The 24,557-nt window shown below is 51.0% G+C and overlaps 1 protein-coding gene across 2 annotated transcripts; it reads left to right on the plus strand.

Moving 5' to 3' along the window:
• The first annotated feature begins 729 nt into the window (after positions 1-729).
• Positions 730-23,842, plus strand: HEATR6 (HEAT repeat containing 6). 2 transcript variants are annotated; one of them, XM_040082146.2, is made up of 20 exons: positions 730-851; positions 9,134-9,241; positions 9,606-9,746; positions 10,836-10,951; positions 11,331-11,445; positions 11,667-11,768; positions 12,173-12,310; positions 13,176-13,459; positions 13,752-13,929; positions 14,215-14,421; positions 15,071-15,170; positions 15,355-15,701; positions 16,874-16,996; positions 17,505-17,591; positions 18,357-18,491; positions 19,523-19,645; positions 20,661-20,785; positions 21,741-21,837; positions 22,218-22,422; positions 22,835-23,842. In XM_040082146.2, exons 1-20 carry the CDS (start codon positions 765-767, stop codon positions 23,383-23,385), a joined length of 3,369 nt encoding a protein of 1,122 aa, XP_039938080.1. In that variant the 5' UTR covers positions 730-764; the 3' UTR covers positions 23,386-23,842. The 2 variants fall into 2 exon arrangements, with proteins under 2 accessions (XP_039938080.1, XP_039938079.2); XM_040082145.2 differs by lacking the exon at positions 730-851 and adding an exon at positions 8,370-8,497.
• The last annotated feature ends 715 nt before the right edge of the window (positions 23,843-24,557 follow it).

Here is a 24,557-nt window from a genome sequence, read left to right on the forward strand (position 1 = left end):
CCTGCCGGTGCCCCAGAGCCGGGGTGGTTTCTACTTTAGGGGAGCTGGCAGTGATGCTCTTTTCTCGGTAGTCCCAGCCTTTTAGCTGGAAGTGCAATTGCTGGGCCTGAGTGCCAGGTGGGCCGTGCTGGGGCTCTGCGTTCCAGGCTGGGTTAACACTGTGGCTCCAAGGAAATGCCCAGCCATGGGCTGTGCTGGGCTGGTCAAGGCCCCTCAGACAGAGAGAAACTGGATCCTGGACCCCAGCTGCAGTATGGGAGGCTGCTGATCCAAACCTCAGGTGAAACACCTTTCCAGCCTGAGTTTCATCTGGGAAACCCCCATTGCAGCCGTGTATCCAGGGGCTGTGGTACTGCTGGAGATCAGTGTCTGGTGGGATGGGGAGGCCCTGCAAGGGCTGGGAGGGATGGTGTGCCCTGGAGCTGACACACACAAGTACAAAGTGGGCTTGGTGCTTCCTTGGATGTGTCACTGCAGCAGGAGTCCTGCTTCAGGCTGAGGAAGAGGAGCTGTTGCTCACATCTTCAGGAAGGAGGCAGTGAAACAGAGCAGTCTTTCCCCTAAACCATATTCCTTCCCTCTACACAGCTGTGAGCAGGGGGAGGTTTGAACATGGAGCTGTGTGCCGCTTCCCTCCCCTCCTGCTCCCCAGCAGCTGACAAGGCTCTTGGCTTCGACTTTTTCCATTGCTGAGCTCCACTTTGTCTCCAGTTTCTGCCAGGCACAGGTGTCCTGGATGATGCCTCGGAGCATTAACTGTTTCCATGCTGGAGAAACCAATGGCATTCCCAGGATGGCTGCTCAGTTTCAAGCTATTTGGAAACATCAGGATCTGGGACATGGAGTGGCAGGTATGTATCTGCAGGGGGATGTCTGATGTATCTGCATCTGGAGAAAGAAACTGCTTCCAGATGTGTTTGGGCAACAAACAAATGCTATTGAAATGTAAACTCGGTTTATGCTGTCCTGCTCACAAGTGCTCAGAGAGTGCCTGAGTGCAGAGGAGTCTTGAGGCTGCTGCTGTGGGTGAGCTCTGGGTGCAGATGTGCCTGCAGATGTGCATTTGCTGCAGGGAATGGTTCGTGGCGGGCGAGAGTGTCACATTGTTTTCTCTCTTACCGGCCAAGTGATTAATTCCTCATGCTGGGTATTTCTTCCAGATGTGGAAGTGCCTTACAAAAGCAGGGCTGTGTGTCACTGGAGAGCAGAGAGGCTGGGCTTGGGGGTATCACTGCTAGACACTGCCTGGGATTCACTCTTCTGCAGAGTGAGCATTGTGTAAAGCCATGGGAGAAGGTGTCAGTCCATCTGCAGGCAGCCTTGCTCCCTGCCTGCCTGGCACAATGTTCTTCCCTTCTCTGTGACCACCTGGCACTCTGGAAAGGGACAAGTGGCAGCACAGGCCTGGGAGTTGCTCCTGTGGGAACACCCAGGCTGCAGGTCAGGGCTGTGCTGCTCTCCCAACCAGCCTGCAGCGTTGCCATTGCAATGTTGTGCTCCAGCCACGTGTGGCTGGAAGACCCAGTACCCAACAGACCTGTTCCTTCTCCCAGTGCTTTTGCAGGCGATTAGGCATGATGAGAGAGAACATGGAAATCATTTTTATCTCACTCTCAGCCTCTGCCGGGTAAATCCTGAGGAGGATGGTGGCACACAGTGAAGGAGGGAGGGCTGTGCCATCCCTGCCCACCCGAGGTTTCCCTCCTTTGTTCTATTTATTGAGCAAGGATCCTGACACCCTTTCCCAGACGGTGACTCACAGCAGCTCTGTGCAGAAGCCATGTGTCTTGGAGCACTTTACAGATACAGGAGCTGCAGGAGCCTCGCAGGAGCCAACTGTGTTTATTAAAAGATGATCAGATGTTTCCTTCCTTAAGGCAGTGTCTAGCTGAGGCTGAGTAATAACTCACTACCAACGAGACAAATAACTGCTTAGCGTCAGGTCAGTGCCTTTGCCAGCCCTTTGGTAGTGGTGGCAGGTGCTCTGAGCACCGGTGGGCTCAGCACCCACAACAGGGGGTCAGAAGACCCCACTGCAGTCCCTGTCCCTCTCCTGGGGTGGCCTGAGCAGAGGCAGCCCCAGGCTCTGCTCAGCAGCTTTATCCAGCCCTGGTGCAGCATGTTCTCTACTGCCTGTGAAATCAGGCTGCTGTAGTGGCCTTTGCAGGCCACCTCATTCCATCCTGGTGCTGGGGGCTCAGAACCTTGTGGCCTCATGGAAAAATCAGCAGCGGGCCAGGGCAGTGCTGGAGAGGCATCCCAGGAGCGCTGTGGGGCTATGGGTGAGGTGGGAGGTCATGATCCCCCATGTTCCCTTGTCCCCACGTGCCCCATGCTGGCAGGGCTGGGCTGGGGAGAGGCAGAGCAGGGCCAGCTCTCGGCCCTGGGGCCGGGACCCTCTTGGGGTGGCTCAGAGGCTTTCCTCAGACGCCATCCTCTGGTGCAGCCACCGCGGTCCTTCCCAGCCAGATGCCATGGCATCTCTCCATGTCCTTTGTTCCCTCCCTTGCTCACGCCTCTCCCGTGATTTATGGCCGTTGCGGAGCAGCCTGGCTGCAGCTCGGCTGCTTGTCCAGGCCCCTGGGCTCTGTGCCCTCGCTCCCAGCCTGGGGCAGGGAGCTCTTGGGGATTGCTCTGACCCCCCTCTGCCTTCGGGCCCCCTTGTATTTAACCATGTGCGTGGCCTTTTCTTTCACCTCCTTCCAGGCTGGGTGTGAATGAAGTGCTTTCAGGGGGAGGAGATTGTTGGGAGCCCAGCTCTGCCTGTGCATTGGTAGCAGCCCATAAAAGCATCCCAGGAATTCGCCTCGGCGGCCCTGTGAGGGTTGAGCCTCTGAAAGACGCCCTTTGTTCCTGCAGCCCAGTCCCACACACCCTCCAACGGGCTGGAATCTGCAGAGCTGGACGTGCGCTCCCACTGCCTGCCACGCTGCACCCAGGCCCTGGGGAAGAGGTTTTCCCACGTCTTACCCTGGCCAGGGCGAGCAGGGCACTGCAGAAAGGCGTCCCCGGGGTTTACTGGTGGGTCGAGCCAGGCGTGTGTGACCCCAGCCTTAGCCCCGTGCTGCCTAAGCTGAGTCAGAGGGACGGAAATCCCTTCTTCCCGGGCTCCCTCTCCCCGCGGGCTTTGATTACAGCTTTGGGGTGTGATTTTGCACAGATTCCCGCTGCTCGCCTGCTGCCGGGGCCGCTCCGGCGGGGATGGCCGGGGCTGACACGGAGCCAGGCCGGGCCTCGCCGCAGCCTGCACACAGCCGGCTGGCGCCCGGCCCAGAACATGGCTCTGGAAAAAAAAGAAATGCCTTTGTTGTTGTTGAGGAAAGCCCAGAACGCTCCGACAAGGACACAACCTCTTCCTAAAGCTGGGTTTCAAAGCCCTGCTTTCTCAGAGGGTTCAAAGTGACCTGGCCAGAAGCATCTGCTCCTCCGTGGGTCAGCTCGGCTGGAGGAAACCCTGACCCCGGTTGCAAGGGCTCCTCTGCAACCACAGCTTGTGGGGGGACCAAAGGATGGCATCCATGTGGCCCCTTCCAGAAGGGTGCCCACCCAGGGGTGCTGGTGGGAAGCTCCTGGAGCTTTCCTGTGCTGTCATTTGCAGAGGAAAGCTTTGGGTGACTCAGCAAGTGGGTGCCAGACCAGGGCTTGGACACTGCCTCTGTCCTCAGCAAGACTGACAGAGCAGAGCCTGGGCTGGCTAAAGATACCGTGGTACTTAAATATTTTATAGAAAATCATTAGGCAATTAAATCTGGTGGATCTCACACAGTAGAAAAACAGCTCAAAGCTTGTGCAGTAAACAGGGCAACGCTTCCTGCTCGTTTGGGATGTCTTCTTGGAGTCTTAACTACAATCCTTGCCTCAAAATAACTATAATTATCTCTTAATTGCCATTATTGTTTAACATTTTTAGCATTTGCAAGTGCAAACTGTTACAGTTTTCCGTGCAGATACAATCAGTAGCCAGGGCTCACAATGAAAGCAATTAAAATCGTGTGATTATCACAAGGCTGCGTGTCTCTACACCAGCTTCAATCTGCATCATTTGCCAAGATGTAGGCTAGAAACTCAGACAAATTTAGCATTTATTTAGTAACCCAGCAAAGCTACTACCTCTTGCTGCCTCCAATGATTTGCATCCACGGCACTTTTTGGAAGGACGGGAGCAGGGAGGGGAGGGGAAAGAAAGCAGTTTCTAGAATACATCCCAGGAGAATATACAGCAAGAAAAATTATGCACATGAATTATGCATCTGAATTATGATTTCACTCCTATTTTTGTCCGGATTAGCTCATGTTTGGTGTGCATCCCTGGCAGGGTGCTAGCAGAGTGTGCTCCAGCTCCCAGCAGGTCACTGCAGCTCTGGGTCCCGTGGTCCCTGCTCCACTGGCAGCTGCTTCCCAAGGGCTCACAGAGCTTCCTGAGGATGCAGCCCCCCAGTAACGATGGCAGCCCCTGCTCCTGCACCCCTCATGGGCTGGGCAAGTTGTTTTTCTGTGTTAATTGAAAGCCTCTCTTCTGTAAACACGCAATGGATGAAAACAGATTTGGGTGTAAACTAAAAAAGCAGGTCTGCGCTATTTTGTAAAGAGGAGGAGGTGTTTGGAGGCTGTGCTGCCACCAGCCAAGCTTCAGTGGTGTCCCCCAGGTCCCCAGCATCTCCTGGGGAAGGCACACATGGAAACATCTTGGCCTCTGCCAGCTCTGGGGAGATAAACCCAGGAGAGAAGTGCAAGGGCAAGGCAGTAACAGGGCTTCCAAAATCTCACCAGATGCAACTGCAATCCCAGCACACAGTCAAGTAAAGCCAGCAATCCTTCCAGGAAAAACTTCTTTGCAATCCTCAGCCTTCTTCCCAGGAGGGCTGGTGGCCCCAGGCCGTGGGTGTTTCCATGTGTAAGGAATTTCAATGGTCCTCATTGCAGGAATTACCCTCCCTGCCCAAGTCAGCAGGGCACCTGAACCCAGGTGTGGGGTCCCCACGTGTGGGGTCCAGAGCACCTTCCTCTGATGGGGCCACGTGGGGAGGCTTGAGGGGCTGTGAATGCTCCCTGGCTGGGTTCTTCCCTCACCAAACAGGCATGTCCCATCTCTGCTGCTGCCTTGGATTAACATCCCTGACATCCCAGCAGTTGTTTGCCCTGAGAAAATGAGATTAGGAAAGTATTTCAAGTATTTGTGTCTGTTGCTCAGTGGCAAACAAGGCTGGAGCCAGTGCTGTTTGTCCCGTCAGCTGGCCCAATGCTTGGGAAAACAGCCAGGAAGGCGGTGGGAGACACCCAGCTAAGCACCAGGGGCTGAATTTGCACATACCTTTGGAGAGTGGGAAATGTGGAGCTGGTGCAGGCAGAGGCACTGGCTGAATCCCCTTGCCAGGGATGGGGTACCTGCATGTGCACCTTTGTGGGTACCCCTGGGGCTCCCTGGGATACCTCAGAAGATTGGGATTTTTCTGCATTCAGGTGTTTCCCATCTGCTCTGAAATGCTGCTCGTAGGAAGTGAAAAGTCAGTAAATTCAGTCACAGAAAAGAGGAGCAAAGGCAGAATTAATGGAAACAGGCATCTTGGAAGTCTGGGTTTGAAACCCCTGAAGTTGCCGGCTGAGTTTTGGGCCAGTTGTGCTCCCAGGGTGATTAGGTTAAGAGGAACTTTCCAGTTTGCCTTTTGGAGAAAGGACACATCTGGCAAGGGAGAGAGGCAAGGAGGAGGCCAGGAGAGCTGCAGCAGCTCCAGGTCACTGTGTTTTCAGGCTCAGCAGGTCCCTGCCACATCCTGGAGCTCTCCTGTGGCTCCTGTTCAGTTTGGCTTTCCCGTGGCAGCTGTCACTATCCCCGCATTTTCAAACCACCTGTCTGAATTTCAAGGAAGTCATCCATATATTCAACAGGACTATCAGTTTCCAGGAGCTCCAGGGGACCCTGAGATCACAGCAGCTAACGCAGGGTTTCTGCTGTGCTCACCCCACCAGAGCTGGAATTCCTCTTGAATGGGGTGTCTGCTGGGGGTGCAAGGAGCTGGGGCTTGTTTAACCTTTCCCTGGTCTTTTTAGGGCTCAGGTGTCCTGGGGTGGTCCCCCATCCCAGCTACTGGGATCCAGCCCAAGCATGCAGCCCACTTTCTCCACATTTTTAAGCCAGAAGTGGCTCCCGGAATCAATAGAAAAGGAGATTCCTCTGCAGCCTAGGGAACCATCCTGCCCACATTCTTCCCTGAGGCCTTCAGAGGAGCTGAGGAATCTAATTCCCACTAATTTGCTTTGAAAACACCAACTTAAAATTGTAATTACGGCCTGGTGTCTTACTGCCGCGGGAAGACCCCAGCAGACTGCAGCTTCCTTGCTTCCCTAAAACATCAGTTTTAATGATTTATTAAGACTTACATTTTTAACAGTATGATGTTCCTTAATGTTGGAAGATGTTCCTACAATTAATGAAAATTTCATAGACTGACTGGAGAAGAAAGAGACCATTTTGTGTCCCCTACCAGATGGCCTAGACCAGCTGCTCACTTTTTTCTTTGAACTGGGATTCTAATGACTCCTCTGTCCTTTGAAGTCTGCTTAGAGCTGCTGAACCAGATGGATTTGCATGATAGTAGCAGCCCACGTTTAACAGTGGAGGACTTGTGCTGTTTTCCCTCCTGGCCACCGCTGAATGCCGCAGTTGGGGGATTTGGAGGGGTGAGTAAACCCGGAATATTGCCAGGCACTGGCAAAATGTGTCTCAGTGTAACATCACTGGCTTCAGTGGAGTTATTCCCCAAACCCTCAGTGTCCTTACCCAGCTCTCAGCTGGTTTTGCTCTTTACAAGCCATAGGACACTGTCAGTCATGGATTTATTGGGGCCTCACAAAGCGGGGGCTGCTGTCAGAACGCACGTTTCATCACCATTTAAAAAAAAAAAAAAAAGGAAAAGAAAGAAAGCTTTAAATGTGTATTAAGGAGATTTTAAAATAATAAATCACAAAATAAAATGGTGACAAAAACTGAAAAAGGTCCCTGAGTGTGGGTTTAGTAGGAATTTATGCAGAGAAGTTGGCAGGGGGGGCAACGCTGGCATTCCTGGGTTTGAAATCCCGAATCAATAGTGAAGGTGGCCACATCACTTTCTCGCACTGCCTCCCAGAGTGCTCACAGGATCTCAAGCAGCTGCTCTCCCTGGAGCAATGTCCGGGCTAGGCTGGCACAGAGCACTCTGAAATCTCCCAGGACTCTGATGATGCTTGTGGATCCCTTCCAACTCAGGATATTCTGTCGTTCTATGAAAATCATCCCTGCACAATAATAACATGCCCCTGGCTGTCTCTGCGCTGTGTTTCCCTGTGCCATGCCTCAGAGGCCTTGAGGGACTTTTGAGGAACAAACAGCACAGGATAAATGGAATGATAAAGGGAAGGAGCAGAGCAATTACCCATAACCAGCCAGCCCAGGGCACAGAAGGACGCCAAAGCCACGGCACAGGTGGCACAGAATGTACTTTTCTTACTCAGGGTGGTCAGTGTGATAAGGAAAGGAGGGTAAGCCAGAGGTGAGACTTTGCCTGGCTGTGACATGGAAGGAAAAGGCACCGTGTGCTGGCCCTGGAGCCCTCCTGTTCCTTCCCAGGTGATGTGGGTCCGGTGTTGGCAGCAGTCCACGTGCAGCAAGGCAGGAACACCGGGCTGAGCCCCGGTCGAGTGCGCGTCCCATCAACCTGGGCTCTCCAGGCCTTGGCTGCTCTCCCCGGGTCCCGTTCACATGAATTGATTAATCTGATGTTACCTGTCAGCGAGCTGTTAATGCTGGTGAGATGCAGATTAATGACATTAAGGGGAGCAGGTTCCTGTTCACGGCCGCTGGTCCCGGTGTGCCTGGCCAGCGCTGTGCCTGGCCTGAGCTGGGACAGGGCTATGGCACAGGAGCAGCGTGTTACAGCACAGCAGCCCTGACTTTGTGTTACAGCCACCACACCCTCCACGCCGGGAGAGGCTCACTTTGGAGACACCGCGAAAACCTCTCCACGGAACAGGTGGAGGGGTTTAAAAGCCGCGTGGATGCGGCGCTTCGGGGGGCACGGCTCAGTGACGGCCTTGGCAGCGCCGCGTTGCTCTCGGGGGCCTTTCCCAGCCGCGGTGACCGCGGTTGAACGCTCGCTGCCGTTCCCAGCCGCCCGCAGCCCCGGGCCGTGCCCCAGCCACAGGCGGGCGGGCACCGCCACCTGCCGCGGGCCCGGCCGCGCTCAGCCGCGGCCCCGGGCGCCGCCGGGCCGCCGTAGCGGGGCCGCCCCGGAAGGGCCGCGGTTGCCATAGCGGCGGGGCGGGGCGGGCGCGGGCCATGGCGGCGGCGGCGCCGGCGGAACCGGAGCCGGGCCCGGCCGGGTCGCTGCGGCGCTGCCTGGCGCGGCTCGGAGCGCTGCGGGCCCGGCCCGACGGCGGCCGCCGCACGGAGCTGCACCTGCTCTTCGACCAGCTCATCTCGGAGAGCTGCGGGCCCGAGCCCGCGGCAGCGCCCGGCCCGCAGGTACCGGGGCACGGGGCAGCGGCGCTGGCTGGAGGGGGCCCGGCGGGCCGGGGCTGTGTGCGCCTGGGGAGGAGGAGCAGGAGGAGGCGGCCGCGGCTGTGGCCGGCTCGCAGCGCACATGGCGGGGCCGGGCGGGTGCCGCTGTGGGCACAGCGTGCCTGCGGCTTTGCCCCGCTGTGCCACCCCCGGGTCCCCGCGCAGGAGCCCCGAGGGTTCCGCCACACGTTCCTCTGCCTCCCCTTGGGCCCCTTCTCCGGCTCCTTGGGGACTCCGAGCTCTGCTGCCCTGTGCCAGAGCGCTGCCGGGTGGGTGACGCCAGCAGATGGGACTGTGGGCCTCGGCCATTCCCGTAGTCTGATGTTGGAAAAATAGTGATTTTTTTAAGCCTTAAAGCAATCCCTTCAAAGCTAAACACTCTAGATAAGCAGCATGGATGCTGCTCGTTGGCAACACGCAGTACATTATTATTACACTGCTTTGTCTTCATTTTATTTCTAAGGCAGTTTACTTTGCACTTTGGAATTAATTGGTTTTTGGACAGTGCTCTTTTGTTCCTTGGTCTAACTTGGTATTTTCTGAGGCCATTATTATTGTCCTTGTAGTCCCTAAATAATAAACCGAGGTTTTCTCTTCCAGGATGTTTGTGCTGTGCTTGCCCAAGCCTGTCAGTTGGTTCCCCTTGATCAGGAACATCTCGTCAGCAAAGTCTGTCAGCTTATCCATCACTTACTCAACAGATATCAGGTAGGGAGAGTTTGCTCCTGTCCCTCAGTAAGCCAGTGGAACTCTGTCTTTTTCCAGGGCTGTGGAGCCAGCCTTCAGAGTTAATTGGATTTTCACAATATTACTTATTTTTGGGTAGCTGAGGCTCTGATCTGGTTCTAACATGGTTCCTTGTAAAACCTCCTCTCAGTCAGAAGTGATTCACCGTGGGAAATGTCTTGGTTTTAGGACATTTGTACAGATTTATGCATTTCTTGTCAAGTGTGTTCTCTGTTGGTGTGTGATTTTAACGGCCAGATCACTTGAACCTGTGACCAATTTCCCTGGGTTTACTGACTGCAGCAGTACAAGACGATGTTTATCTTGACCTTTTCTGTTACGACAGGTGATGGTTGATGAGCAGAACTTGAATTTCCTTCTCTCCTACTCCATCTCTGCTCTGAGGCAGTGCAGCTCCTGGACACATGTTGAAATTCTACAAGCCTTAGCAGCTCTTGTTTACAATAATGGGCCTAAGTGTCAGAAGGTGAGTTTACAAACAGAGAAAGTAACAACAAAAATATTTGTGTCATTGCTGTTTCTACTTTTATTTTTTCTTTTTGCTGAAAGAATGAAAACATTTTCGAATGGTGTTACCTTTAATGCTAAGATTGGATCCCATTTATTTAGTGGCTGATATTTATGGGGAAGTTGAAGACCAGTTGTATTTATTAATAATTATTATTCCCATGTGGAATGCTCTGTACCTGCGGGCTGCAGCTGTAGGGATCACCATTAAACAGGACACAGGCTTAGCCTGCAGACCAACCACCCTGTGCCTCAGGCAGGAAGACCTCAGGGAGCTTCACATTGCACAAAGCTCCACGGGCTGCACTGGGGATGCTGCAATCCATCCTGTAACCAGATCAGGGCTTTAGCTCAGCGCCCTGTCAAGGCAGAGTCTCTGGGGTATCAATCCTGTGTGAAGCTCCTTGTCACTGCAGCTGACAGTGTTTGCAATGCTGAATCCTCCTGCTGTCAGCACCTCGTGGCAGCTTGCAGAGCAGCCTCTGCTGTTGGGCTGAGCACGGGGTGGTGATGCTCACAGTTTGGGAGCTGCCAGCTTGTGTGGGCTTGTAGCCCACGTGTGGCAGCAGTTTGGTGCAGCAGTTGTTCCTAGCTTAGCTTCGTGTCTGGGAAGAGAGCATAAACTGGGACTCAGCTGAACTGTGCTCAGCTCTGTCCTTTCTTAGTACAAAAGGAGAGGACTTAAGGAATTAAGGTTTTCATGCAGACTTTTACAAACATGAATCTGAAATTGCAGCTGAGAATTTTTAGGGTTTGTTTTACTTCTCATTATCCTGCTTTGATAATACAGGATACATTCAACTAATTTTACTAAGTCAGGTGTGCTCTGCCCATGATGCTTATCAGTGAGTGACCTCTCCTTGTCTCAACTCAGGAGCCTTTCCTTATATTTTCTCTCCTCTGCCCATCTGAGGAGCAGTTTTGGTGGGCGCCTGGCATCCAGCCAGGCTCCAGCCACCTCCCATGATATTTAAGCCCCAAACACAAGAGCCAGGAGGCTGAGGGAGGAGCACTGACCCCCTAATGACTTTTGGTGGTTTGTTTTCAGTATCTGCCAGACCTGCTGGGCACGGCTGGGCTCCTGCTGCAGTTCAGTGACCCTGCCCAGCCAGACGTGGAGCTCAGGAGGGCAGCTGTGCGCAGCATGGCAAACCTGTGTCTCAGGTGTGTACCAGCCTTTCCAGGTGGGTTAGAAAGTGTACATCTGCCAGAAGGCGTACACAGGGCCAGCAGGGTGTAGGTGCATGGATTTGAAATGCAGAGCTTCAGTGTTCCAAGATACCTGTGCATAAAACCATAAATTCTTGGTCTTCCAGAAATAATGTTACAGGGATTAGTTTAGGGAAGAAGGGTTGTTGTGCTGTCTGGATTTTCATGCAGAAGGTTTTCTTTTGTCTTCTGTGTGGTAGAGCTGGCCGCTTTCAATCAGCCATCCATCCATCTGGGGCTCTGCAGGCTAACAGAGGGCTTGGGTGGGACTTGGTGTAACTTTGTGTGGACAGACTGTAAACCAACCTTGTGTCTCCTTCTGCTCTAATGTTAGTGTCCCTGCACAGCCATACCTGGATGAGTCCTACAGAAGTGTCTGTTTTCAAACTTTCCTGAGTGTTCTGCAGTCTTCAAAAACCTCTGATGTGGATGACATCACTTTTTGCATGGTAAGTGTGAGTCTAATTGTCTAAAATACTCTAATTAGGAGGTTGTGCTGCTGGAATAGATGGAATTTGGAATGTTGTCAATTAGGATTTTGCTTTAATAGTCTATAATTTATCATATTACCGTCCTAATTGAGCAAAACTGTAATTGCCTAGAAAGCTGCTTGAAAGATGTGAACTTTCAGCACTTTGGGAAGGAAAAGTAAGTAATTCTTTGTTTTCAGTTACTGCAAAGTGCACTGAAAGGTGTCCAGTCACTTCTCAACGGTGGGAAGATGAAACTGATGCAAACTGACCAAATTGGAGCTCTTCTGGCAGTGTTAAAGGTAAATCCTTAAATCCACCTGGAGGAAGAGGCAGACACCAGGAGCTTCCAGGTGCTGTTAGGTGGGAAACAGTCGAGGATGAGCAAGAAGGAGCAGAGAAACCTGAGCATGGGGGGAAATGGAGTGTGAGATACAAAGGAAAATATATTGAGTTTCTCTCACAGCATCTTCACTGCACTTCCCACAGCAGAATGTGAGAGGAAGATGGGAGAATTGGGATTTTTTGGACCTGCTTGAAATCCTTCTACACACAGATGGCTTTCAGTTGTGTGGCCTTCTGCATGGGAGAGACAGCACCTGTGGGAGGGAGCACAGCTGAAAATCAGTGAATTCACCGGAGTGAATAACAGTAAATCTGTGTGTGAGAAAGGGACAGAATGCTAACATTTGTGTTCCTCTTGCAGAAATGCATGTTCCATGGGCTGCCAGGACTGAGCATAGAGGTGCCCACGGCCCTGTACCCTGCTCCCTTACCTCAGTATGATAAAAGGTCGCCTGTCAAGCAGGAGCAGTCAGAACCAGCCACCTCTAAGCAGACAGGGGTAAGCTGGGCTGCTCCTCGTTCTCCAGCCTGTTTGTTGTGGTTTTTTCTTACCTCTCGTGATATCGGTGGCTCTTCGTGTCCTGAGCATGTGGTACATTTAATTCTTTGCTTCAAAGGTGTTGATTATAAACTCTGCATTGCTTTGGGAACTCAGGTGACACGAGCAAATGGCTCTGCAGGGCTTGGCTTTCCTCAGTTAAGCTCTGTGCAACAATTATTCATCCATAGCCAAGAATTCCTGGCCTTCAGGCACGGGATTGATGCGTGCAAACTCACCAAGGCTTTTGATTTTATAAGTCATGTTTTCTTTCCTAACACTTGCACAATTGCTTGGCTCTTTCTTAGGGAAGTCAAGTTCACTTAAGACTGATTTCTTGCCTCATATGTTCTGCTTAATCCTGCTACAGGTTATTTTTCAACCCTGTAAATACTTTGGATTACTGATTATCTGAAAGACATTTGAGAAAATAAAGTTATCTAGTCGTGTTGACTTGTTTCTTCTTAGGTGCTGAAAAGAATGGTTGGTTGGTGTTACCTACTGTAAATCTAAAAGAACTACAGAAGTATTTGGTGTTGTTCTTTAATCACTTTTGTGTGAAATATAATTTTTAGTCAGAAGTTTCCTTGGATCTATTTTGCTTTACTGATGAAGAAGCCAAAGCTCAGTTTTTGAGGCTTTTCAGTTATAAACTGTTTATTTAGTTACTACTGAAATTTTGTGACTGTTGCTACTGTTAAGCAGAATTTAAAAACTCAGTGGCTGTTTCCGTGTGTAGAGTATTGCAGAGACATGTAACTGCATTTATATATTCGTTAAGTACTGACTAAGAAAAAAATTTATTTTATTTTTTTTTTTGTCTTAGAGCCGAAGAAAAAAGTGCAAAGGGAAACAAAAGAAGGGAGAGCTTGGGGAAGAAGGAAGGGAAGATTCAGGGGATGCAGGAAATGAGTCAGTGCTGGGAGCAGACATGCTGAAATTGCACTTGGAGGACGTGCAGAGCGGCCCTTGTGGGGATCCTGGGCCTGGCGCATCGGGTGTGTGTGCCGGGAAGGATCCCCTGTGCCCACAGCCCACGGGCTGGAAACGCATCAGCAGCAGCGAGTCGGAATATTCCGACACCGAAGGGGGAATACAGAGCAAAGTGAGGTGATTGTCGTGCACGTAAACGTGAAACCGCGGGGTCCGTGAAACACTTCCACGCCATCCTTTGTTCTGAACCAAAAGGGCCGAGGAAACCGCTTTCCCTTTTGATTTATGAGATGATACAAGAAAACTGGAAGGCAGTAATTTGTGTTGGTTTGGAAGTAAATTTGTTCTTCCTCTTCCTGTTCTCGGTCCTAAAGATTTCCTCTCACAGCCAGCCACTAGCACACATGAAAGAGGTGGGGTCCCTGTCTCGTCCCTGCTGTTTTCATTAATCTTTTTGTTTGTGTTTCAGGTCTTACCAAGCCAACGTTCGCCAAGGGGCTCTGGCCTGTTTCCTCTCCACTATAAAGTCAATAGAAAAGAGAGTTCTTTATGGCTACTGGTCAGCATTTGTTCCTGATGCCCCCGGTATTGGCAGCCCCCAGTCTGTGTCCCTGATGACTATTGCTCTAAAGGACCCTTCTCCAAAGGTGAGGTGCTTCTGAGGACAAAAATCGTTCTGTTTTCCCCTATTAATCTTGGGAGTTGTCTTCTCTGGCCTTCAGTAAATATTTGGCTACTGCCCAAGAAATAAATAGGAGGGAATTTATTGGCTAAGGAAACAAAGGATTGATTTTGTATTGCTTAAAGTTATGAAAAAAACCCCACAGTTGGAGTTGAATATTCTCTTTCTAGAGAGGATTTCATATATTTTAAAATTCTCCGCCTGCTCAAAGGAGGTGTTAAAAGGTATCGCAAATCTTTTATCATTTCAGACACGTGCCTGTGCTCTTCAAGTCCTCTCAGCCTTTCTGGAAGGTTCTAAGCAGTTCCTCTCTGTGGCTGAAGATGCCAATGACCACAAGAGAGCTTTTACCCCCTTCTCTGTCACCATTGCTTCCAGCATCCGGGAGCTGCACCGCTGCCTGCTGCTGGCCCTGGTGGCAGAGTCCTCCTCTCAGACACTGACACAGATTGTCAAGGTACTGCCCAGCACTTGTGCCACGTGCTCCCACGGGGTGACACTGCTCTCTAAGAGTGCTGAAGGAAGATTGCACAGAGCTGCTGTTGAGCAGTGAGGTGGTGGTGGTGCTGAGAAACAGACCTTTGTCGTCTCACAGGACTTCATTGACGGAGTCGTCCTGCGGAATCAGGGAAACACGGAATGGTTTGGGTTGGAAGGGACCTTAAAGATCACCTTGTTTCAATCCCCTGCTGTGGACAGGGATGCCTTCCACTAGGCCAGGTTCCTCAGAGTTCCATCCAGAGTCTCAGGGTTTCTTTCCTCTTCAGCACAATTCTCTTTTTTCTGCATTTTTTTTAGTCTTTTTTGTAGCTGAGTGAACTTACAAAATTATTCTGAGGATTTGCATTGACTTTAAAACTGGAATCCAAATGGATACATCCTTCCACAGGCTATCAAAATTCCTTGGTCTTTGTGCCACAGTAACAGCAGTCACAGTTCTTAGGAGCCAAGTTTGTATCCAGTGTTCACACAGCAGATAATTGGGGTGTTTTTTTTCGGGTGCCCTCAGATAATGAGCTGCCTGAGTGACCTAAATTACAAATGTAAAAACAGACCTGTTGGAGGCCAGGCTGACATTGTAAGCAGCGCCTTTCTCTGTGTTTCAGTGCCTCGCAAACTTGGTTTCCAACGCTCCCTACAGCCGACTGAAACCTGGGCTGCTTACCAGGGTGTGGAACCAGATCAAGCCCTACATCTCCCACAAAGGTTTGCATTCTCTCTCTGTTACATTCCTGCCCTACTCTGTGCTCCATAAATTCATAATTCAACAGCAGCGGATGTTTGTGTTACAAAAACTGCCGAGGGAGGATGCTGGGCCATCCCTGAGGTTCTAATGGAGCTTTTTTTTTTTTTTTTTTTCTTTTTCTTCTCCCCCCATAATCTCTGGCAGATGTTAACGTTCGAGTTTCCAGCCTCACGTTGTTGGGTGCGATAGTTTCAGTCCAGGCACCTTTGCCAGAGGTGCAGCTGCTTCTGCAGCAGCCCAGCTCCTCAGGGCCCAGCAGCAGCGGCAGCGCAACCCCTCGGCGCTTCCTCTCCTGCGAGCGCTGGGGGAGAGCGCTGCCCTGGGCAGGGGAGAGCCCTCTGGACAGCCCAGCAGAGCCGTGCTGGCTGCTCCGCCTGTGCGTCTCCATCATCGTGCTGCCCCGCGAGGATTCCTGCTCCGACAGCGACGCCAGCGTCCCGTCCTTGTGCAGCGTCTACGAGCCGTGTCCGCTGCGGCTGGAGGCCCTGCAGGTGGGAGGGGTGACGGGGAGCGTGGCTCACGCCCGCCTGCCTCCCTCACTCGTGGATCCCCTTTGCTCCCTGCGTTCTCAGGGAGAAAGAGGCTGAGGCCGGTGCTGGTGCAGTGAGGCTGGGCTGCTGTGACACCGTGTGTCCTTCTCAGGAACGGTCACAGATGTTGAACCGAAAAACACTTTTAAAGGAGCAGAAATGGATCTGTGAGTCCAGCTTGGGTAGGGGAGGGTGTTGTGTGAGAGCAGTGACTTACCCACTGAGCTTTGCTTCAAACACTGTATTTGTGAGGAGAAAAACATTCACTTTTTGGAACCACCTACCAAATCTCTTGATACAAAGCTGTTAGTAGAATGGAACTGGGTTTATCGTTCTCCTCCCAGCTGCTGTCTGTTAACAGCTTCACGGTGGTCCTCTGCTGCCTGGGGAGCGCGAGCTGCAGTGACTCAGAGAGAAACGTTTTGATTCCATGGCCACAGCACGGCTGTCCCACTGCAAACCTGCTGCAGCAAGTTCATCTCCCTGTAATGTTTTATCTTCAGTATTTTTTTGCAATATTATTTGGGGGTGTGTGCTGGCAGACTGCGAGTCTTCCCCGTGCAAACTCCTCCATGCAGAATCCAAATTAAAGTTTTGGCAAAAAGCAGGGGGAGGGAGCCCTGCAGTCAGAGACCAGCCTGCAAGGAGCTGTGGAGTGACTCAAGGAGTACCTGTGGATGCTGAGGCTTGGCTTTGTTTAAATTCATGTAGCCACAGCCAAGGGTAAGATTTTGTAACGTGCATCCCAAGAAGTCTCACTCTTCTTCTGGAACAGTAAATATTTGTTAAATCCAGCTTCAGAGAAGGCAGCAGCAGTGTTACAGGAGGTGCTGAATGTCTTGCTCTTGGCTGTTTTTGGCTACAGGAGCCCTCACTTAGAGTAAATAATTCATGGTCTCGCTACCTGATAGTGCTGCTGTGGCTCCTCTTTGAACAAGATAATGGAACAGGGAGGCTTTTAATCAGCTGTGGTATTCCAGAAGTTGTGCTGCAGGGTGTATCTGTTACATCAGAGTTCAGTATATGGTGCTAGGGTTGGTTAGCCCATTAACATAATTTTGGTGTGTAGTTGGGGTATTTTGGGTAAACAGAAGGAAGAAATGCTGAATGGAATTTCTCTTGTCTGTGTTCAGGTGTTGGCTCTTCTTGTGAAAGGTTATTTCCCTATGGCTCAGAGCTATTTCCTAGAACTTGGAGAAGTGGCTTGCAGATGCATGGAAGAAATGGATCCATCCATCCAGCTTCATGGAGCCAAAGTAAGAGCAGGAGAACACATCAACATGGTTTTTACCAAGTCAGTTTTATCTGTCTGTGTGCTTTGCAAATGCACATGAGTGGTGATGAACATTCGAAGCATCTGTGTGTGTGTGATGCAGAAATGCAGTACCCTGACACTTTGAGAAATGCACCTTCTGCTCCCAGTCTTGAAGTCTCAGCAGAATTTTGTTGCTCTGCTGAGTCACCAGGAAGCTTGGGAAGTGCAAGGACAACACTGAGCATCAGCTGGTGCAGGGACTGGACTCTGTGACCCAAAGATTTCCTCTTTGTGCAGTAGTTTGTTATGCTGTGCTTGCTGGAGGCTTTATGTAGGAAAGGTTTCTCCTCTAATTTCAGTACTAGCAGGGACAGAACAGTCCAAACCAGTACTGAATCTTTTATTTTTGTTCCCTGGGTGAGTGGATGCAGTCCTAGGCGAAGGTTCTGTAGTTCCGTGGTCCTTGAGTCATCCCTGATGGAAACCTCCTTGCTTTTTGTTCCTTGTAGCTTCTGGAGGAGCTGGGCACGGGCGTCCTGCAGCAGCACAAGCCTGACTCCCCCACTGCCCCCGAGCAGAGGGTGCCAGTCAGCGTGGTAAGTGTGAGATTGCACTCACCGAGCTCCTCCCCCGGGCTCTGCAAAGTCACTGCCACAGACACAGATAAATAACTGCAGGGAAGCAGGAAGGGACTCAGACTGCAGCTTTGGGGATGCCAGTATGGACAATTTCTGGAGTCTCCCTGCAGTGATTTGGCAGTTGTTCTTGTCTGTAGACAGATGTGTTGGGTTTTATTTCTTTTACAGGATGTTAACCCTGTGTCTCTGCCACTCCTCTTCCCAGCTCTTGCAGCCTGCTGTAGCTCAGAGAGCTGGGAGAACAGCACTGATTTTGTGTGTGTCATTACTGCTGCATAAAACTTTTAGAATTTTGGTGGATTTCCATTGTTAAAGAGCCAACCTACATTTTCTGGCTGGTCACAAGTGCAGAGAGAGTGGCCAGAACCACAATATATGTGAATTTAGGAAAATTCTTTAGCAGTTTGTTGGCTGCATTTGCAGAAGCTGAGTAATGTGGGCCTGTTTAAGTTCCTTCTGCGAACAGAAGACAAGCTTAAAAATTTCTTTGGCTCATGCTAAGTTTTGAGCCTGCGAGACAGGAAATGTGTTCAGTAGCATCAGGTTCCTTTTATTTGCTATGAATGTAAATTGTCAGGCAAATGAAAACATTCAGCAGTGTGGATTCAGGAGTGGGATCTACTTAATGCAGTTTAAATTTCAGGCTGCGATGATCATCTCTGAGACAAGAACTTGGGCTTCATTGCTGAGTTTAAAAGATGAACCTGGCTGCTTCTCCTGCAGGTTGTGACCTTCTGGACACTGATGTTAAATGGGCCTTTACCTGGCACTCTGCAGAACTCCCCCCACCCCACTCTCCAGACAAGTGCCTGCGACGCCCTGTCCTCGATCTTACCAGAGGCTTTCAGCCTCCTGCAGGTAGAACACACCTTTCAGTTTTACCTTTGAGGCCTTGGCCTTGTCCGCCAGATTACAGCAGTGTAAAGCCTTTTAAAACTTACCAGGACAAAGTAAAGAAACCTTCCCAATTTTTTTTTTTTTTCTCATTCTGAGCACTGTGATTGTTGAAGGCTGGGAAGGGCAATGTCAGGAGTAATTAGCCTGTCAGAACAATTAAACTGTGGGTCACAGCAGCTGTTTGGGCCTGCTGTGAATACCCAGCCTTGGCAGTGATGCACAGGAGATGGAGGACAGGAATTTAATGGTGTGAGAGAGGGCTGGTTAATTCTCTGAAGAGCCAGCTGAGCCAAAGGCCAAGGCCTGATGTTGTGCTCCCATTTGCACAACGTGCTGTGGGCAAATGTGGGCATGATGATGTGCACCCATTTGTTTTTATCCCTTTGCAACGTGAAATACGCTTTTAAACATGAAAGCCTTGGCAGTGGATCCCCCCTGCATTGTGCAGCTCCTTCTGTGTCACTGTGCCCTTTCTGGGGAGTGCTCTGCCAGATCTCATTTGCCCAGGAATTGCTGGTCCAGCAGTATCTCTGGAATTCTCCAAGTACAGCGTGTACCTCACCCCCCTGTACTTTGATCCCATCCCCTCTCCCGTCCCTGTGGCCAGGTGGGGTCCAGTCAGTGCCCACTCTGACCTTTTGTCACGGGCTGGTGAGCTGACACCCTGCCCAGGCTGAGCTCACCCTGCCTGCCTGTCCTGGCTGCTGAGGGGCAGAGAGGGAAGCCAGGCAGGAGCAGCCCATGCTCTCTGTGCTAGCTCTGATGGGCCATTCCCTCTGCTCTGCAGGGGAGTTAATAGTTTGATTTCCTTCGTGCTCCTACCTAACAGATCCAGTTTCCTGGGTGGGCTCCTGAAACTCTGCTCAATTCACTTTATCTGGAGCATGCTCTGAGTGGAAGCTCCTTCAGATACAGGGTCTTTCAGAGGGTTGGTGTGTCCCTGTGGGGCAGAGCTCTCCTCAGCCCTGCTGCACTGCTGCTCCTCGTTGCAGGGTGACCAGCAGATCCTGTGTGTCACGTTGCTGCTTGGCCTGAACCACAGCGAGAACCCTCTGGTGAAAGCTGCTGCTGCCCGTGCCCTGGGAGTCTACATCCTCTTCCCGTGCCTCAGGCAGGTCAGAGCCAGCCCATTCCCTTCTTCTGAGCCATTTTGTAATGAGCCATAAGATGCGGAACATGGATTTGTTTGAAATTAATTCACTCTATGTTTAGCCCGTAGCATATTTATATCATTTTCCATACTGGCTCCAGACCTGCTCTTGCCTTTGGTGTGAGAGCAGAGTCAGTGCAGCTTTCAGGGAGGTGAAACAGAAGTGAGGGGAAAAGGAGAGAGGCCAGGATCCTCCGGGCTCTCAGGGATGGAGGCTGGAGTGGTTGGGTTGGCACAGAGGAGCTGGGATGAAGGGAGCAGCTCTATAGCGCTCTGGGGAGTTTGATGTTGGATTCGAGCTTTGAGGTCTTTTCCAACTTTCAGGATTCTGTAACAAGTTTTTAACATGAAGCCTTCAGTTTGCTTAAAACTTAAGAAATAAAGCTTATTTGGAGAAAAAAAAAGCCATTTTTTTCTACAAAATATCATCTTAGCTTGGCTGAGCTGGAAGATTAGTTTTTACAAGGTAACCTTTAAGTGAATGATTTTAATAAAAAAAAAAATAAGCAGTAGCTGAGCTTGGAGTTTTAATTCCAAAACATTTTGAAAGAGAATCCTTTACCATAGGCGCATGTAAAGTGCCATAGAGGAGAAGATTAGACAGACAGCTCAACAGGGAGCCTGGAGAATCAATTACTTTAAGAGCGGGATTTGATGAGTATAAGGTTGGCAGTTCATGTAATTATGTTAAAATCCTAAGTAACTAAATCACCAATGGAATTAAATAATCCATTGAAGCTTTTTAGCAACAGCTACCCAAGAGTGATGGACTTGGTCAGCCTTCAGGCTTGGACTGTTAATTAAAGGTCAGGCAGAGCTGCAGAGAGCGCCATGAGCTCGTTAAAAGGTGTCACCTAGAAAAGTAAATGAACAGGGCTGGTCTCTCTCCCATTTTCCCTGGGAAAAACAGATTGCAGTACTAAGGAAATCACCTTTGTTTTGAGGCCTTTGTAACTCTGCAGCAGTTTTTGCTTTGACAGGATGTGATGTTTGTGGCAGACACAGCAAATGCCATTCTGAATTCCCTCCATGACAAGTCTCCCAACGTCCGTGCCAAGGCAGCCTGGTCCCTGGGCAACCTCACAGACACCCTGATCATCAACATGTAGGTGGCACAGCCTGCACACCCTGTCCCCAGTGTCACACACAGCAGACTCATGGTCTGCAACAGGACACGGCCTCAGGCTGTGCCGGGAGAGCTCCGGGTTGGACACGGGGAGGAGTTTCTCCATGGAAAGGGTGGTCAGGCATTGGGGGTGGGTCAGGCACAGCTTGGACTCGATGCTCTGGAAGGGCTTTTCCAACCAAAATGATTCTGTGATAGTTAACATCAAAAAAAGGCTGGAATCTGGCTTGGGTCCTTCTTTTTAACCACCCTCTGCCTGCGTGTCTGCTGTGGTGTGACACTGTTTAAGCATCCTGTATCCATCTGGGAACACCTCCCACTGTCCCAGGTTGTTCCACACCCTGTCCAGCCTGGCCTTGGACACTTCCAGGGATGGGGCAGCCACAGCTTCTCTGGGCACCCTCACAGGGATCAGGTTTTTTCCTAACATCTGATCTAAACCTTCTCAGTTTGAAGCCATGACCCCTTGTCCTGTCACTCTAATGACTCTTTAAAACTTTTCACTTTTCAGTTTTCCATTTCTTGTGTGTTGTTTGGTGTAATTACATGGTTCCTTTACTTTCAACATAACACAGAAGTAAAATTAATAAATATTTAACCCTTCCTCAAGCCAGAGACTGAGGGAAGCCCAACCTACTGTTACATTTTTAACAGGAAAACAGTTATCATATATTCCTGCTACAGAATTGCCCCTGAGCGATTCCTTGCCCTCTGTTTTTTATTACAGACTTAACCATTGCTAACCAGCTTTCTTGCATTGATAGTTTGGTTTTAAATTAATAAACGTGGTGGTCACATGCAGAAAGGTCTCCCTTATATATTAGCCTTCTAAAGAGTGAAGGTTGGTTGTTCATGGGCCTTTATAAAGGGTGCTGTCACATCTCTGGGGGTGCAGCAGCCGAGCTGGGGGTTCACAGGGTGATTCTCCTGCCAGGGAAACCATGGGACAAAGCTTCCAGGAGGAACTTTCTGATCTCCTGCTGCTGAAATTGCTACGGTCTGCCACGGAGGCATCCAAGGACAGAGACAAGGTAAGGCTGAGGGGAAGGAGGGTGGGGATGGTGTAGTTAATTCCTCTGTTAAAAAGAGAAAAGGAAAAAGGCACCAGTTACTTTAGGTCTCTGTCCCAACGTTTGAGGGCAGCTGCAGCTCAGATCCTCCCCTGAGGGCTGGTGTCCAGAGGTTTCCCGTGTTGTTTGAATTGCGGGGAATTTGACTGGGCTTTTTCCACAGGGCAGGGAGTTTTTGGTTTGGTTTGTGGCCATTTGCAGGGAACAGTCTTTCTGGTGGCATTTGGGAAGGCACAGTGTGGTTCCAGCTGTGCTCCTTGCCGCCTCTGAGATGATTTCACAGCAGGCTTGGCGCTGCCTGCCCACAGCCCGAGAACCGGAGGGGTTTTTGTGCATTCCAGGTGAAGAGCAACGCTGTCCGTGCCCTTGGGAACGTGCTGCATTTCCTGCAGCCCTGCCACGTGGCCAACCCCAGGTTCAGGGAGGCCATCGAGGAGTCCCTGCAGGCCCTGATTGCCACGGTGGGCAGCGAGGCCACCATGAAGGTGCGCTGGAACGCGTGCTACGCGCTGGGGAACGTGTTCAAGAACCCTGCCCTGCCTCTCGGTGAGAGCCTGCTTGTGGGGCTGATCACATCCTCTCTGCTGCCGCCGGGGTGCAGGGGAAGGGGGGAAGCCAACAAAGCTGAGTCCTGCTGTCACAGCTTTCCCAGGGCTCTGCCCAGTGGAACAGACCCAGCTCCTTCCAGTGCCAGTGCAGGTGTAGCTGCGGTGTTCAGCTGGGTCTGTGATGCAAGGAAAGGGTGGGGTTATAGGTGTGAGTAAATGCCAAATGTGCTCTTGTAAAACTTTGGGAGATTAACTGTTTGAACTAATATTTCATTTCATAACTCATGATTCTCTCATTTAATCCACAATAAATTCAATAAATGTCAGCCCATTAAATATTCAGGAGACATGTATAGTTGTGCATATTTTGGCTGATTTAAAAAGGGTTTTTTTGGTTTTGTTATTTTCAGGAGAGGCTCCTTGGGCCACGCAAGCTTTCAGTGCCCTTTCCTCTGTAGTCAAGTCCTGCAAGAACTTCAAAGTGCGAATCAAGTCAGCCATGGCCCTGTCCATCCCCAGCAAGAGGGAGTGCTACGGCTCCACGGAGCAGTTCTGCCAAATCTGGAGTGCCTTGGTGGTGGCCCTGCAGAGGAGCGAGGACACCGAGGACTTCCTGGAGTTCAAGTACAGCTCCAGCCTCAGGACGCAGATCTGCCGGGCTCTGCTGCACTTGCTGCGCCTGGCGAGGAGCACGGACCTGCCCCTCATCGGGGGGAGCCTCAGGGACCACGGGGACGCCATCAAACCCTACGTCCTGCAGTACCTGAGGTCCTCGGGGGAGGAGAACGACGCGGGGACGCGCACGGACCTGGGGGAGAGGGAGAGAGGAGTGCAGGGAGCCATCGAGCATCTCAGTGGGGTGGAGAGGGAGCTGCAGGGCAAGGCGAGGGTGAGAGTGTCCCTGTACCTGGAGGATGTCCTGACAAACCACACCAATGCCACGGAGCTGACGGAAGCGTGAAGGGAGCGCCCGTTCCAGTGACCAAAACTTCCACAGGGAGCACCGAACCGTGTTCCCTTGCACAGGATATCTGTGGAGGAGGAGAAGTTTCCTGCTGCTGATATTAAATATTTTCAGACTTTATTAATAATGCCTCCAGGACTTCATTTTTTTATATTATTATCCTTTTTTACCGTGCTTGGTTAAGCTCTGCCGTTGCCCTCCCTGGGGCTGGTTTGTGCGCTTTGCTGTCACGGCGTCGCCACTTGGAAAACAAACTCCTTTTCCTCCTCTGTGTATTTTATAAAGCTGCCTGTTCCCTCAGCTTATCTCAAAGCATTTTGTTCCTATTGCTGCAGGATCCAGAATCGTGTTTGTAAAGCAGGGGGCTGGAAGAATTTTGTTTTTCAGAGCACTGCAAATGTTGTCACTCTTGTGTTCCTGCAATAAACCCAAATACGCCAATATTTGAAGAATAGCAGAGAGCAAACACCCTTTGCCTTTACCTGTCTGTGTTCCCTGTGGTACACCTGGCCTGTGCCTCCCTGCTGCCTCCACTCATCCTCGCTTCCAAAAAAATCACAATTCCTTGTTTCCAAGTGGATGGTACTGTGCTGCCTAAGCCAGAAAATTCAAAGTTGGTTCTCCAAGGCTCGAATTTTGGCTCTCCAAGCACCTCTGTGGGAGGTGCAGTGATGTTCTAACAGCACAGAGATTCGTTTCTGGTTCTGGAGTTCTGTCCCCTCCCATTCCTTCCCGCTGGTGTTACTTACTCTGTGTTTGCTCTGTGCTTACTCTGCTGATAGCGGGGGGAGTGCTGAGCTCTCTGATGTTGCTGGGGACAAATCAGCACCTCCAGGAATGAGCAGGGCTCTGGGGCTCTCAGAGTTAAGTGCCTGCTGTCCTAACCCCAGGCTGGATGTTTGAACAGAGCTCAGGGCCAGCCCTGCCTGTCGTAAAACCTCTGGGGGATACAAAATTCATCTGCTTTGTTCTTCCACCCTCTCACTGCTGGTTTCAGCAGGCCTCAAGGGCTGAGAGTATCCAAAACTTCCTGGACTAATGGAGCCTTTTTCAGGGGATGGATGGGGCCAGCTCTCTGTCAGGGATTCCTGCTGTACCAGCAGGGAAAACCCCTGGGATGGAGGCAGAGCTGAGCATCCCTGCTGGGCCCTGGCCCACAGCCACTGACA

Source organism: Hirundo rustica, chromosome 19 (assembly GCF_015227805.2).
Source record: "Hirundo rustica isolate bHirRus1 chromosome 19, bHirRus1.pri.v3, whole genome shotgun sequence".
Taxonomy (NCBI): domain Eukaryota; kingdom Metazoa; phylum Chordata; class Aves; order Passeriformes; family Hirundinidae; genus Hirundo; species Hirundo rustica.